Here is a 13,462-nt window from a genome sequence, read left to right as displayed (position 1 = left end):
TGGTCGCAATATTTGAGAGAGGCAAATCCAAGTACATTTTGACATCAAAACTTCATGTCCTTCATACAGTACTACGTAATTAATGCCCTCAGTTCTATCTTTATAGCTTGCCTAAAACTAACATTCCACTTAGAATGAAAAGTGTAGCTTCCAGGAATGCGATGAAACGATCATTCCCTAATGCACCCTTGAGAGTCATAACCATTTCAGAATTATCTTTTTCATGGATAGCTTAAAAAAGTCATGCATCCATCAGTTCCAAAAGACATTTTTGAATGTACTTGTGTGGTACTGAGAATACCACCCATGTCATCCCTGCAATTTACGTGTAGACCCTGGTACAAACGGTAATCCCACTGCCTTTATATCATCCAAGATCTACTCTAGATTCCAGTGATTCTGGAAAAGAAGAACTATTTTAATGCCTCTTTTGATGAACAAGACTGGAACCTCCCTAGGAATCATGACTCCTTGTCAGAAAATTCTGTGTTAGCCCAGTTCTCAAAGGTGTCAATGTTTGACAGAATACGCCTCGCCAGGTACTCGGCCTCGTCATGAGGACGCCTTGCCATAAACGAAAGTCGATCATAGGATGAGTGTCCCCCAGAACCGTATCCTCCTCCCCCACCTCCCTTGTGATCGTAGCCCTTGGATGGAGCGCCGTAGTGGTGGTAGAGGTGTAAGATCAGAAGGAAAAATGGTATGAGGCCGAGAAGAAGAAGAGCTGGGTTTTCAGAGATGGCGTCTGCAAGGTCTGTTAGGAAGGTTGTTATGGCCTTTGTTATGTTTTCAACGAGGTTTTGAAAGGCTGTGTTCAGCTCTGTCGTAAGTCTGGTGGTCGCAAGCTGGCTTACCCTTGTTGGATATACCTCTGGACTTAAGGCTGTGATACCTTGGGGTTGGTACCCTTGAGTGTATAATTGATTAGCACTGTTTGTAGCAGCTGGGTCAGCAATGGTCAGGTCAACTAAACTCGGCGACTGAGACATGAAAGGGTCGGTTGTATGTTGACTGTTGGTCCCTTGGATGTTGTCGTATTCTTGCAAGATGCGAAGGGCGTTGATCAGAGACTCATAATCACTGAACACGTTAGAGTTCAGGAAGAAATCGGCTGGCAACTTGTGAATGAAGTCCTCAACAGACTGAGTTTTATGAGCTGATAACGAAGAGGCCTTCAGACCTTCGATCAGGTCAGGAATATTCTGACGATCTATCAGAGCAGAGCGATCCGGGAGATTATCCAGGATGCTGGAAGGCAGTGACGTCTCTCTTCCAGGCTGACCCAACCTGGAAGATGCTGCCTGTTTATTTACCTCTTCTCTGGCATTTGAAGGATGCAGACTAAGAGATGCAGGCAGTGAAAGGTCAGATGTGAACAGTGAAGAATAGTGCTGGGCCGAAAAGGGTCCAGAACTAGCAGAAGGCTGGAAAAATGATGGTCCAGCACTGGAAGATCTTTGCATAGCTGAGGGAAATATAAGTGGAAATTGAATGTCAGTGGAAAAATAACATAATTTAAAAGGTTATGATGAATATATAATGAGATAATGGCAGTCTTCAGTTATGATGAATTAATTTGTAGTATAGGATTTTAAGGCGTCATATATCCTTAAATACTTCATTAGAATTTATATACATACATACATATATATATATATATATATATATATATATATATATATATATATATATATATATATATATATATATATTATAAATATATGTATATATATTTTATATATACATACATAATATACTAGTATATATATTATATTGTAAAATCTCAATGAAGCATTTAAGGATATATAGCGTCTTAAAATCATACATTATCAATTATTACTTTTCATGTTGCACATTCAGAAGACAAAATTCATTGCTTTCCAAAAATGCTTCCTATGTATGAAAAAAAAAAAAACGTTATTTACATACCTTCAAATATAATGTTAAGAAGCTGGTACCGTGAATAACTATGTACAGGCGTGAAATATATACAGTACTTAAAAATGAGTTATTGGTCTTTATTTCTGTTAGTCTATGTACATAATCTTGACTGTTAATAAATTATTCAGTTAGAACTGAGGATAGTTCCTCCCCCCTCAAGATATATATATATATATATATATATATATATATATATATATATATATATATATATATATATATATTGCGCAGGTACTTCAGCAACAAGAAAAAATTCATGTAAAAAAAAAAAAGATTCAGTTACCTTTTACTCTAATGATCGAATTGTATTTCGAGAACTTTCAAATGGAAAGCAAATGTATCTAGGTTTTGTCTACCGAGACATTCCTTTCACTGACTGCGTCTGACAGCATTATTATTAAAAAATTAAGACAATAAATAAATAAATAGATAGGTGAATAAATGCATGCATACGGATAAGTTCATTCGGAAGAATGCTTTCCCCAGGGTAATTAAAATACCTCAGATTCATAACTCATAATAATAATGTCTATGAGTCGGACTATTCTGCGTACCTTGACAACACCTAATTATACGGTACGTAGTCTCACTGCTGGTTAATTGTTAAAATAAAGACACCCCAGGTTTTCTCTCGGTGCTTTGGGGCTGCCAGAAGCACGTGAAAGCTGTTCAAAACACTAATTTTATTTTATTTTTTATAGAAAGCTCCATAAAAATGTTCTCTATTTATTTTTTTCCTACTTTCGTACATCTTGCATGACTGTTATTCCAAAATTCGTGGTTTTAACATCTGTACCATTAGTTTCAGGCATCAACTTCTCCGTGGCTCCTTCTGTTGCTGAAAGAGTCCCATGAAGTTAATATATGAGTACATCTAACAAAACGTGACGTGAATCGTTGAAACAGCATAGTTTACTATAAAATAAATTTTCTATATTTTCTAATGTATTTTCATAGAAAACGAATCCCCAAGTTTGATAGCTAACTATGATAAAAAGTATTTCTATATATCCTCTGCAGTGAGTAGACATGACAAGTCGTAATACCCATTGGAATAAGAAAATAAACGATAAATAACTGATGAATTAATATGAAATTGGCAACGATCTGATAAAAAATAAGTTTACATCCTTTGAGGAGGGAAAAAGTTTCAAAGCGGACTGCTGCAACATCAGATATACACTAATTCTGAAGCGTGAAGGCTGGTCAAAGTTTGCTTTAGACTTGCACGTTATTAAGACAACTTTGGTTTTTGTTTCGTGACAAAAATAATGTTTAATTCTAGAGTTTTCGAGAAAATTTATTTAAAAACAAGGTTCTTTGGGTGAATCGACCTAAATTATCCAAATTTAGGAGTTGAATTTCTTTAATTTTGGAATGTGTTGTTTGAAAGGTTAGTATGGTAAGGCATAAGCGACCTAACTTGAGTTACATAGCTTTATGATGTAGCATCACTGTTAAATTAATACGTGAATCTATACAATAGATAAGTTTTACCGATATATTTCAAAAGTGAAGAAAACTTTAATTCTAGCTTTATGAAAATAATAAAGATTACTCCTTAGCAATTTTTCTTTTCTTAATTTATTAATATACACTATCTTGACAATTCTTAACAAATACTGAGTGTATAAACATTTGTGTAAAATACTGATTTTACCTCAATTTACCTTCGATTTAAGCATTTAAACACAATGGATAGCTTTTGGTTACACATCCACACTAACTCCCTTTGTTGGCTGCTCCCCAGCATCAGCGTAACAAATTGCCACTCCCACCAGACTCCTGCGATCTGGAACTGTCAGTAGTGGTTATATTTGGCTTATAATAGCCCCATATTATGTAGTAATCATCATCGGTCACCTGTCCAATCACTGAACAAACCCAGTGTTGCTAACTTTGCTGACTGAGAGATTGGCAGCGTTGAGATCATGTGACCTCTTGGTAATCGTAGGTGGTCACCCGTTCAAGAAATAACCAAACTCAATTTTTTTTTATCTTACTGATATGGCCAAATGAAAAGTATTCATTAACTGTGATAAATTTTAAATATATATAGAACTTTTATATTGGGGTTATGGTTAATGATAAATAGTTCGAAATTGACAAAGGATATGCACGCTTTGATTTAGCTTTGTCTTTGACCCCAAGACTAGAAAAAAAGGCTGGGCTTTTGATGGGATTCTCAAATCACATTCTTTTTCTTCTCACTGAGGATGCCTCTTCTTTGCCTGCCGAAACATTTGTTAAGATTGAAAAGACTTACATTATACATTTACTGTGAGGGCATCAGAAGCCTATGAGTCAACCAGTTTTATCTACTTTTCCTCTCAATCACTTTCAGAAGGCAGAGTGTTTTGCTTTTCTTAATGTCTTCTGAATCACTCATCCTTTCTCTTTCAAGCTGTAAAACGTGTATCATTCAAAGGGTGAAGTCCATTAACATAATTCTCTTGCTCGTTTTGGTCAGCTTTGTGTATCTAGCCCACAACTAACAAACAAAGGAAAAATAGAGTAATATGGTTTTCCACAGAAATATGACTTTGGCTGGGCAAAATTGAATAGAATCCTGGTTGCTGTAATTATGGCAACTTCAAGTAATGTATTCTTTTCTGTTTTAACCACTTTGGAAAGAAGTTCGTGTCTACCTCACTATATAACTTTTGTAACTAAGCCAGTTTCTGGAATCATGTCCTAATCTGTTGTCATTAAGTGCAACAAATGATCTGGTCTAACTCACTGAAGAAGTGAACAAAATCTTAGCACCAGCAATGATACATGTAGTTCTAAATAAGTTAAAATGCAATTTTTTTTCAAAATCGAGATCAGGAGACAGCGCCAGATCTGTCAACGTAATAATCCCCCTCGGACATGAAGAGCCTCTCGTACTCATCGATGTCTTTCAGGATCTTACGAGCGAGTTCTTCCGCAATGACGCTCCTGGAATAACTCGGCTGGTAGAAGACTCTCCTGTGGCCATAGCCTCCACCGTAGCCACCACCACCGTGAAATTTATTGAAGAGAAACGGCAGGAGGAGGAGGGGAAGTAACAGTAGTAAGGCGACTGCCGGGTTTGCATTGATGGCTGCTTGCAGGTCGGTGATGAGCTGGGTAATGGCATCGGCGATGTTGTTGATAAAGTTGGTAAGGGCTGTTGTGAGCTCAGTGGTTATTCTGGTGTTCTGGAAGGTGGCTGGAACGACCTCCAGTCGGTTAACAGTCGTGTTGAGCGGGAGGAAAGCGCTTGAGAGGGCTTCTGGTTGCTGTATCTCCTGGAAATCAAATCTGTTAACCATCACTACATCAGGCGGTGCGCTATCTTGTGTTCCATTCAGGACAGAGCTGGTCAGAGCTTCGTAGTCAGAGAACGGGCTTGGATCTCCGAGAATGACAGATGGGCCAGGGTTGTCGTCGAGTGTTGGCCTGTTCAGGCTACCAAGTCGAATTCTGTTGGCCAGAATTGCTTTGAGGAGGGCCAAATGAACATTGTTTTGGTCGTCTTGGTTTCCGAGTTCAGGCAGAGGCTGGTGTTCCATGTTGGATAATTTAGGAGGTGCCAAAGCCTCCAAGGGGCTGGATGCTGGGGGAGACAGGAGTGAGAAAGTCTTCAACAAAATATACTTTGCACATTCCCTTTGAGACGGGTGATGTAAGGATATGTTAACTCTAAAATGATTTGCATCTATGAATTTCTAAAGTGAAAATTGGAGCCAAAGTAAATTCAAATATATGCACAATCAACGTACCTATAGACAACTGACAACTTAGGAAAGAACTATTTCAAGTACTTAAAAAGGGAAATTGGTACATTAGGATTCCTAATGTGGCAGAAGGATGTATTAGTAAAAGGAATAAAAACTGAAAGAGGATTTTGGTGAGCCAAATTCACTTTAGATTTAATCAAGATCAAATCGATCTACATTGCAATGTTAGTTTATTTACAAAAGGCTACACGATAGAATAAGTGGTTAAAAGTGTCATCAACTACTGAAAGATTACTTTATATCATATTCCAAGAATTATTTTACTCCTGTAATTAAAGAGGAAACTATAATATTATTTACATTATTTACAATAACTGCTCTAAGGTTTGTTACTGAGACAAAATAACCTCTTCTTCGCTGTTAAGAAAAGAAGCATATTTACATGTAAATAAACATACACTAAGCTTGCAACATATGGAAGCATTTATACATACAACAACTTTATCACATACACAATTGTTGGGCGTATTAGTACAATTACTAACAGGGCCTCATTCAAACTGAATGATAACTAGCGGAGATATTTATTTAAAAAAATTACAAGCTTTCTAGGACAAACAGTCCTCATTCTCAAGTATCCGGATACTTGATAATGAGGACTGTTTTTCCTAGAAAGCTTGTAACTTTTTTAGAACAAATATCTCCACTAGATACCATCCAGTTTGAATGAGGTCCTGTTAGTAATACAACATACATATATAATATATGCGTTTATTAAATATCAGCCTAAACCGAGGATTATTAGGAACTTGCTATGCAGTGGTAATTTTCCTTTACAAAGCTAGCAACTGTTTCAAGCAAACACGTCAGCAGGCAACACGCAACAATCAAGACGACCAAATTAGAAGCTAAGCATGTCTTCAAACCTCGATCCTAACCCCATATTCTAAACAAACATTTGAGTGTTAATAAAAACCATAAATCATTTTCGAGTCCCACCTTGTTGTTGCTGTTGCTGTTGTTGTTGTTGTTGTTGGGCTGAAGGGGAAGGCTGCCCCGGGAAACCCTGAGGAAGGAGGTTCACGTTGCCTTGCGTCTGGAACTGGTGAAGAAGAAGAGCCGCTTCCTCGACGCCGACGGTCTGGATGTCTGAGAACTGGAACGAGGGTAACAGGTAAAAAATATGCCGAAGTTTCTTCGGGGCAATCGAGTTTTCTGTACAGCGTATAATGAAGGCCACCGAAAATAGATCTACCTTTCGGTAATCTCGGTATAATGCTGTATAAGCCGCGTCCCATGAAACTTTAACAACGGCCTATATCGTTGCTAGATGCACGATTATGGCTAACTTTAACCTTGAATAAAATAAAAACTACTGAGGCTAGAGGGCTGCAATTTGGTATGTAGGATGACTGGAGGGTGGATGATCAACATACCAATTTGTAGCCCTCTAGCCTCAGTAGTCTTTAAGATCTGAGGGCGGACAGAAAAAAGTGCGGACGGACAGACAAAACCGGCACAATAGTTTTCTTTTCAGAAAAAAAAATCAGTGGTTGTTTATCGAAAAACTTACGAATAATAATCGCAAACTACAGGTTGCTCCTTGATTCAACGTTGCTTCTATTTCTTGCCTTATTTCAGGATAATTTCTGTAGGTTTTGCTTAGAAAAGGGAATTGATTTGTCTCTTTGTATGTACCTCATAGCAGAAAAAAAATGTTGGTGTGATTATCTATACAAGTTTTAGGTAAAAGGAACAAACTAGCTTTCCTATAGGAAATATATAACTTTAACAGATATAATATTACACCATTCGACTACTAATACAGCTAGTATTGTTATTTATGATAGAGGTAATATAAACGTAAACAAAAAACCTGTTGATTATATACTTACATCGGAAGAAGCCTCTCCAATTCTGCTCGCAAAGTGAATTCCAGGTTCGGAATCACTTGAACCTACAAGATCCGGCAAAGGCTCATCAAATTGCTGTGAGGTAGCAGTCACACTTCCGCCCTCGCCTTCGTCAGGTGGAAAACTACCTGACGAAGATAACGCTGAAGGTCCCAGTGACGCTTCTGGTAGGACACCATTCTCCAAACTCTCGCTGCCCGCCGCAGGGCGCCTCAGCATCTGAAGGAGGTTCAGGAGATACCTGCGGTGCATCTTGACGTCCTCGGGCGAAGGGCGGTCGCCCTTGCTGCCGTTCGTGAGGCTGGAGTAATAGTGGTTCAGGCTTTCAATGGCGTTCAGGTGGTGTTGCTGGAGGACTGGGAGTGAGGCGTCTGCGTGGATTTCTGGAAGTGAAATTAGGCCCAAGAGCTTTACTTTCCAATATGATCACATAGGAAAGACCATGGATTATTATGAATGCATATCCGTGTGTCATTATCAGTAATACTGCTATTTGTTACCTTTAAAAATTGCCGCAATGTGGACACTGAAGATATGGTAATCTATCAAGGAGCCAGAGATGCTTTGGACATTAAAAACTAAGCTAGCACAAAGCAAAAATAGTTTTGTTCAGTTTATTTATATTTATTTGCTTTTATGGGAGTAAGGTCACTATGAGATAGATGGCACTTTGGTACTTCCGTTCTTCTATTAAGTTTCATTTAATTTTACAATTTCCAAGACCTATTTTCGGAAAATCTCGAGAATAATAAGGAAAACAATATGGGTTAAAGAACATAACTAAGACTGAATGAGGAGTTATAATAATAATTAATAATAATAATAATAATAATAAAATAATAATAATAATAATAATAATAATAATAATAATAATAATAATAATAATAATAATAATAATAATAAAATCCGAGTGTATCCTGTTTGTTCCCCCCCCTGGTGACAGTAGGGGAGACATGACACAGCCACCCACCCCCCGCAAACCAGTTTGTCCGCCCAGGTGGGGTTGTGGTAGGTAGGGGAACGGTAGGGTAGAGGAGACATCCAACCTCCTCCTGCAAATCTGTTTGTCCGACCCAAGTGGGGGAGGGTAAATATGGGATCGGGAGGGTAGGGGAGAATGCAGCCCTGAGTTCCAGCACGCATAGCGCGCGCCAGCAAGCTAATAATAATAATAATAATAATAATAATAATAATAATAATAATAATAATAATAATACCTGCACTTCGTCTCCTCCTGATGTTGCCAATCTGAGAATACAACCTTGAGGCCAAGAGCGGAATCACTCCCGCTAGTCTCGAGATGGCTCCACCAATTCCTCCACCGTCGCTGAGGGACGGTGGTGACCTCTGAGGGGCGAGGCCACCAGTGGTCTCTGTTGAATGACAAGAGAAGAGGTCAGATTTTCTTCTGTAATACAATGCAAATCACACACACACTCCTCTGTAGAGGTGTAGTGCCATCAGTGCACCTCATGTGGTGCACTGTAGGCATTACTTAAGGTTCTTTGTAGCGTGCCATCGGCCCCTAGCTGCAACTCCTTTCCCTCCTTTTACTGTACCTCCTTTCATATTCTCTTTCTTCCAACTTACTTTCCACCCTCTCCTAACAGTCGATTCACAGTGCAACTACGAGGTTTTGCTTCTGTTACGCCTTTCAGACCTTTTTGCTGTCAATTTCCGTTTCAGCGCTGAATGACCTCATTGGTCCCAGTGCTTGACCTTTCGCCTAAATTCTATATTCAGTTCAATTCACACCACACACTCACACATGCACACACAGACATACGCATCACGAGAAGTTAAGGTGGGACTCTTTTAGAAGTTTAGACTCGATCTGAAGTAACAGATTTCACGAGAAATAATTTTATAGTGAAAACCCGAATGTTTTGTGACTCAAATATTACCGCAATTATTTGGCTAGTTTTTTTCGGCCAAATCTCAAGCAGTTTGTTTTGCTTTCACGCATTTGGATCTAAATTGGCCCAAAAATGTTTTGTGAAGAAAGCATTACCAAAATGATTTAGTTTTTTGTCACATCTGAATTCTATTTGCTTTACTGGCCAGCCATTTTTATCTATTTTGACTCCAATTGTGATTTCTGCTCTTCATTAGCCTGGAAAGATCTTCGGAACAGCAAAAATCTACTTATTTTCCACAGTTAAACTAGTTTTCACTTCTGGAGGCAGTTGGAAGATGTTGCGAACGGATTGCAAGAAGATACTGGAAAACTCTGTGTAAGCGCCTCCCCCCCCCAAATCAAGCTCTCACCCCCATCCCCTATTTTCCAGGCAGATCATAGCAAACATGGAAGGTTTACGTTTGAAAATGAGCAAAATTGCACACTTTGCTAATGACGACTAATTCACTGTTTGATGTGTCAATATCAGCCTTCAGATAACAGATACTGGTTGAATGTAAATTGATTGAATATAGAATTTATGCTAAAGGCCAGGCACTGGGACCTACGAGGTCATTCAGCGGTGAAACGGAAATTGACAGTGAAAAGGTTTGAAAGGCGTAAAAGGAGGAAAACCTCGCAGTTGTACTGTGAACCAATTGTTAGGAGAGGGTGGAAAGTAAGATGGAAGAAGGAGAATATGAAAGGAGGCACAGTAAAAGGAATGGAAGGGGTTGCAGCTAGGGACCGAAGGCACGCTGCAAAGAAGCTTAAGTAATGCCTACAGTGCACCGCATGAGGTGTACTGACGGCACTAACCCCTACGGAGGATAACAGGTATAGCAAAGTATCTTGCAAAGACTCTTCAAATATCGATTATTACGAAGCTGTAGTTGTAAATCAATCTATTTACTTATTTTTCTTATTTGTTGCGTACGCACTTGTAAGGTAAATTTGCTAATTACTCATTATGCGGGTCGATATCGTACTCGGCTAGCACTCTGCGGGGCCTGCGTTCGATTCTCTGGCTGGCCAATGAAGAATTAAAATTAAAGGAATATATTTCTGGTGATAGAAATTAATTTCTCGGTATAATGTGGTTCGGATTCCACAATAAGCTGCAGGTCCCGTTGCTAGATAACCAATTGGTTCTTAGCCACGTAAAATAAGTCTAATCCTTCAGGCCAGCCCTAGGAGAGCTGTTAATCAGCTCAGTGGTCTGGTTAAACTAAGGAATACTTAACTTTTTTGCTAATTACTTGAAAAATTCATCGTAAAAGAATAACTCAAAATTGGAATTTTTCAACACAGATAAATTTGTTACTTATTGTCGCATTTAAATAGTTAAATTAATTGTTAAAGCAATCTTAAAGAAAACAATCCTTTTTTTATTTGATATCATCACTTTCTCGTGATCTTAAATGGAAAAATAAAGTCCGCAGTTGTATGTATGTGATTTAGTATATTGCCCCACCTGCTTCCGCTTCCTCATTCTGCCCTGCAGATGCATTTAACAGCATAAGAGCAATTTCAGGAACAACCGAAAAACTACCAAATTTTTTGTACATAAATTACATATATAGCATATGTATTTGTTTGCAAAATGTACTTGATATAATTTTTAAATAAAAGAAATAAAAAAAAATCACCAGTTTCGGAGACCCAACAACCAGTAAGACAAACGACCAATATGCCAGCCTCTGCTGTGCCACGACTCTGCCAGAGAATTGATAATAGACTATTGAGCAATTTTGGAGTTACCTGAAAGAATGACAAGCCGTTCTTCCATTTTTCAAAGATGTTGTCCTAAATGTATTTTTATTTCTATGTTTACTCAGGCTGAAGAGGCCAACTGATCAAGGTGGCGAAAGCATCCTGTATAAAGCAATGTACTACATACTTACTACTGCAGACTTACTTTTCCAATCCTTTCTTTAGTTAAGTTAGCTAGTGATTTACAAGTGAATAATAATAGGAATGTTGCTTTTAATGAATAATGAGTTTTCCTTTTATTTCAGTCACTTACTGTTTGACATATGGAAATATTAATGTGTATGGAATTTTTACGTATTTATCTCGGGTAAATAGTTAGCGATTTACAACTAGGCAATACGTATATTTTTTCTATAACGCTTGCATATATTTCGTTAAATATTTTTTCGGTTGACTTGCTAGTGATTTACAAATAAATAATGTGCTTTTTTATAGAAAGAATGGTATTTTAAAATCGTTGTTCCAGTTAACTGGAGATTTACAAATACATATCACTATGCTGCCCTAAAATGGAAGACTGCAGTGTCTGCAAAAATACAAAATTGAGAAAAATGGTAGATACTGCAGTTTTCCCTTGCTTTACTACTGATTTTGCAGCTACTGTAAATGAGACCCCCTAAATAAAGCACTGAAGAATCATTCTGAAACTGCAGTAACTTGTGTATTAGTGTTTCACCAGCCCAATAGGTGGCATATCTCAATTTTGAAATTTTACAGACACTGCAGTTTACCATTTTTGGGCAGTATGGATCTTAAGCAGCTTACCAGAGGCCTCACTGTGAACAACGCCTTCTCTTTTACTCGGGCTGTCCACGACGTCTGCGTCCTGTAAAAGATACAAATGAGTAAAATGAAACAGGAAGAAATGATTTTAATGACACAAATATTAGGAATATTGACCAAGAATGTTAGAGTCTGACAGTTATAATGGGAGTTAAAAATATCATGAAGCTCTCTGTAAAATTTGGATTATATTTGGGAAATGAAAACATTGTTGGCTTTACTTTGCCTGTAATTGTTCTTGATATTATGGGAATTTAGAAGGCAAACACAACAACAACAACAACAAAAGCAACAATAAAATAATATTAACAATAATCATAATATTCTGCCGTTGTTGTGCTAGAATGATGTTGCCTTATGCCAGCTCAGCCTGTCCCTTGCTTATAATAGCAGCATGTATGTGTAGGTGACCCTTAGTGATGGCAAAATTTGTTTCGTGTTATCATCTTAGAGATCACACACACACACACACACACATATATATATATATATATATATATATATATATATATATATATATATATATATATATATATATATATATATATATATATATGTATATATATTAACTTTATCACTTACACAATTATCTGTGCGTTAATACAATTACTAACAGGGCCTCATTGAAACTGGATGGTATCTAGTGGAGATATTTATTCAATAAGAGTTACAAGCTTTCCAGGACTAACAGTCCTCATTGTTTCCTAAAGGCTGGGAACAAACTTGGAATGGGTTTGGAAACTATGGTGGGAATACAAATAGAGGATGTTGAACCAACTAACCTCTCAGGAAGTGAAGTGTGAATGCTGAATGCAAAGGAAAGAAAGAAAACAGTTAGAAACCATTGCACTGAATTGTTTGCGTAGTATATATGGCAGAAGTAAATTGGAATTAAATGGAAGATAGGCCTATGTAAAGACTGTACACTCCGGAAGCATTGCGAGAGAGGACAATAAGGACTTTACAGAGGGTTGAATAGATGGCATGAAAAAGCATCTGGAGACAAAGGGCCTCAATGTAACAACATAGAGGTGAACGGCATTCTGTGTAGAGTATCTTATGAAGCCAGCAAACAGCATGGACATCTGGCGGATGAAATCGCACACACCTTCAGGCACCGGAATTGTTTGACGCCAACCGGTGCTGTGAGCGGTCTTTCAAGCTAACAGCTTAAATGTACAGTGTACCTATAAGCACCGTTAACACGTAAGGTTACGATTCTGCTCTCTCTCTCTCTCTTCATATAATTAGTTTCTCTCTTTTAATTGTTTTTCCTCAACTTGAGGAAAAACCTCTCTCTCTCTCTCTCTCTTTCTTTAGCTTTATATAAAAAACTACAGTGGTCTTGCCTTCTCTCTCTCTCTCTCACTGCCTCACTCTCTCCTCTCTTTCTCTCTCTCTCTCTCTCTCACGTACACACACACACACGCATGCTCTCTCTCTCTCTCATC

The 13,462-nt window shown here is 37.9% G+C and overlaps 1 protein-coding gene across 1 annotated transcript in view; it reads right to left on the bottom strand.

Moving 5' to 3' along the window:
* Positions 1-4,668: 4,668 nt before the first annotated feature.
* LOC136830482 (uncharacterized) overlaps positions 4,669-13,462 on the bottom strand; it is a 30,957-nt gene continuing 22,163 nt past the window's right edge. The window contains 5 exon segments of the mRNA XM_067090017.1: positions 4,669-5,521; positions 6,645-6,801; positions 7,541-7,941; positions 8,776-8,931; positions 11,994-12,054. Coding sequence (XP_066946118.1) covers positions 4,767-5,521; positions 6,645-6,801; positions 7,541-7,941; positions 8,776-8,931; positions 11,994-12,054 — 1,530 coding nt within the window. The 3' untranslated portion in view covers positions 4,669-4,766.

This window comes from Macrobrachium rosenbergii, chromosome 46 (assembly GCF_040412425.1).
Source record: "Macrobrachium rosenbergii isolate ZJJX-2024 chromosome 46, ASM4041242v1, whole genome shotgun sequence".
Lineage (NCBI taxonomy): Eukaryota > Metazoa > Arthropoda > Malacostraca > Decapoda > Palaemonidae > Macrobrachium > Macrobrachium rosenbergii.
Note: the sequence above shows the minus strand (reverse complement) of the source record. Positions and strands in the feature narration are given on the sequence as shown.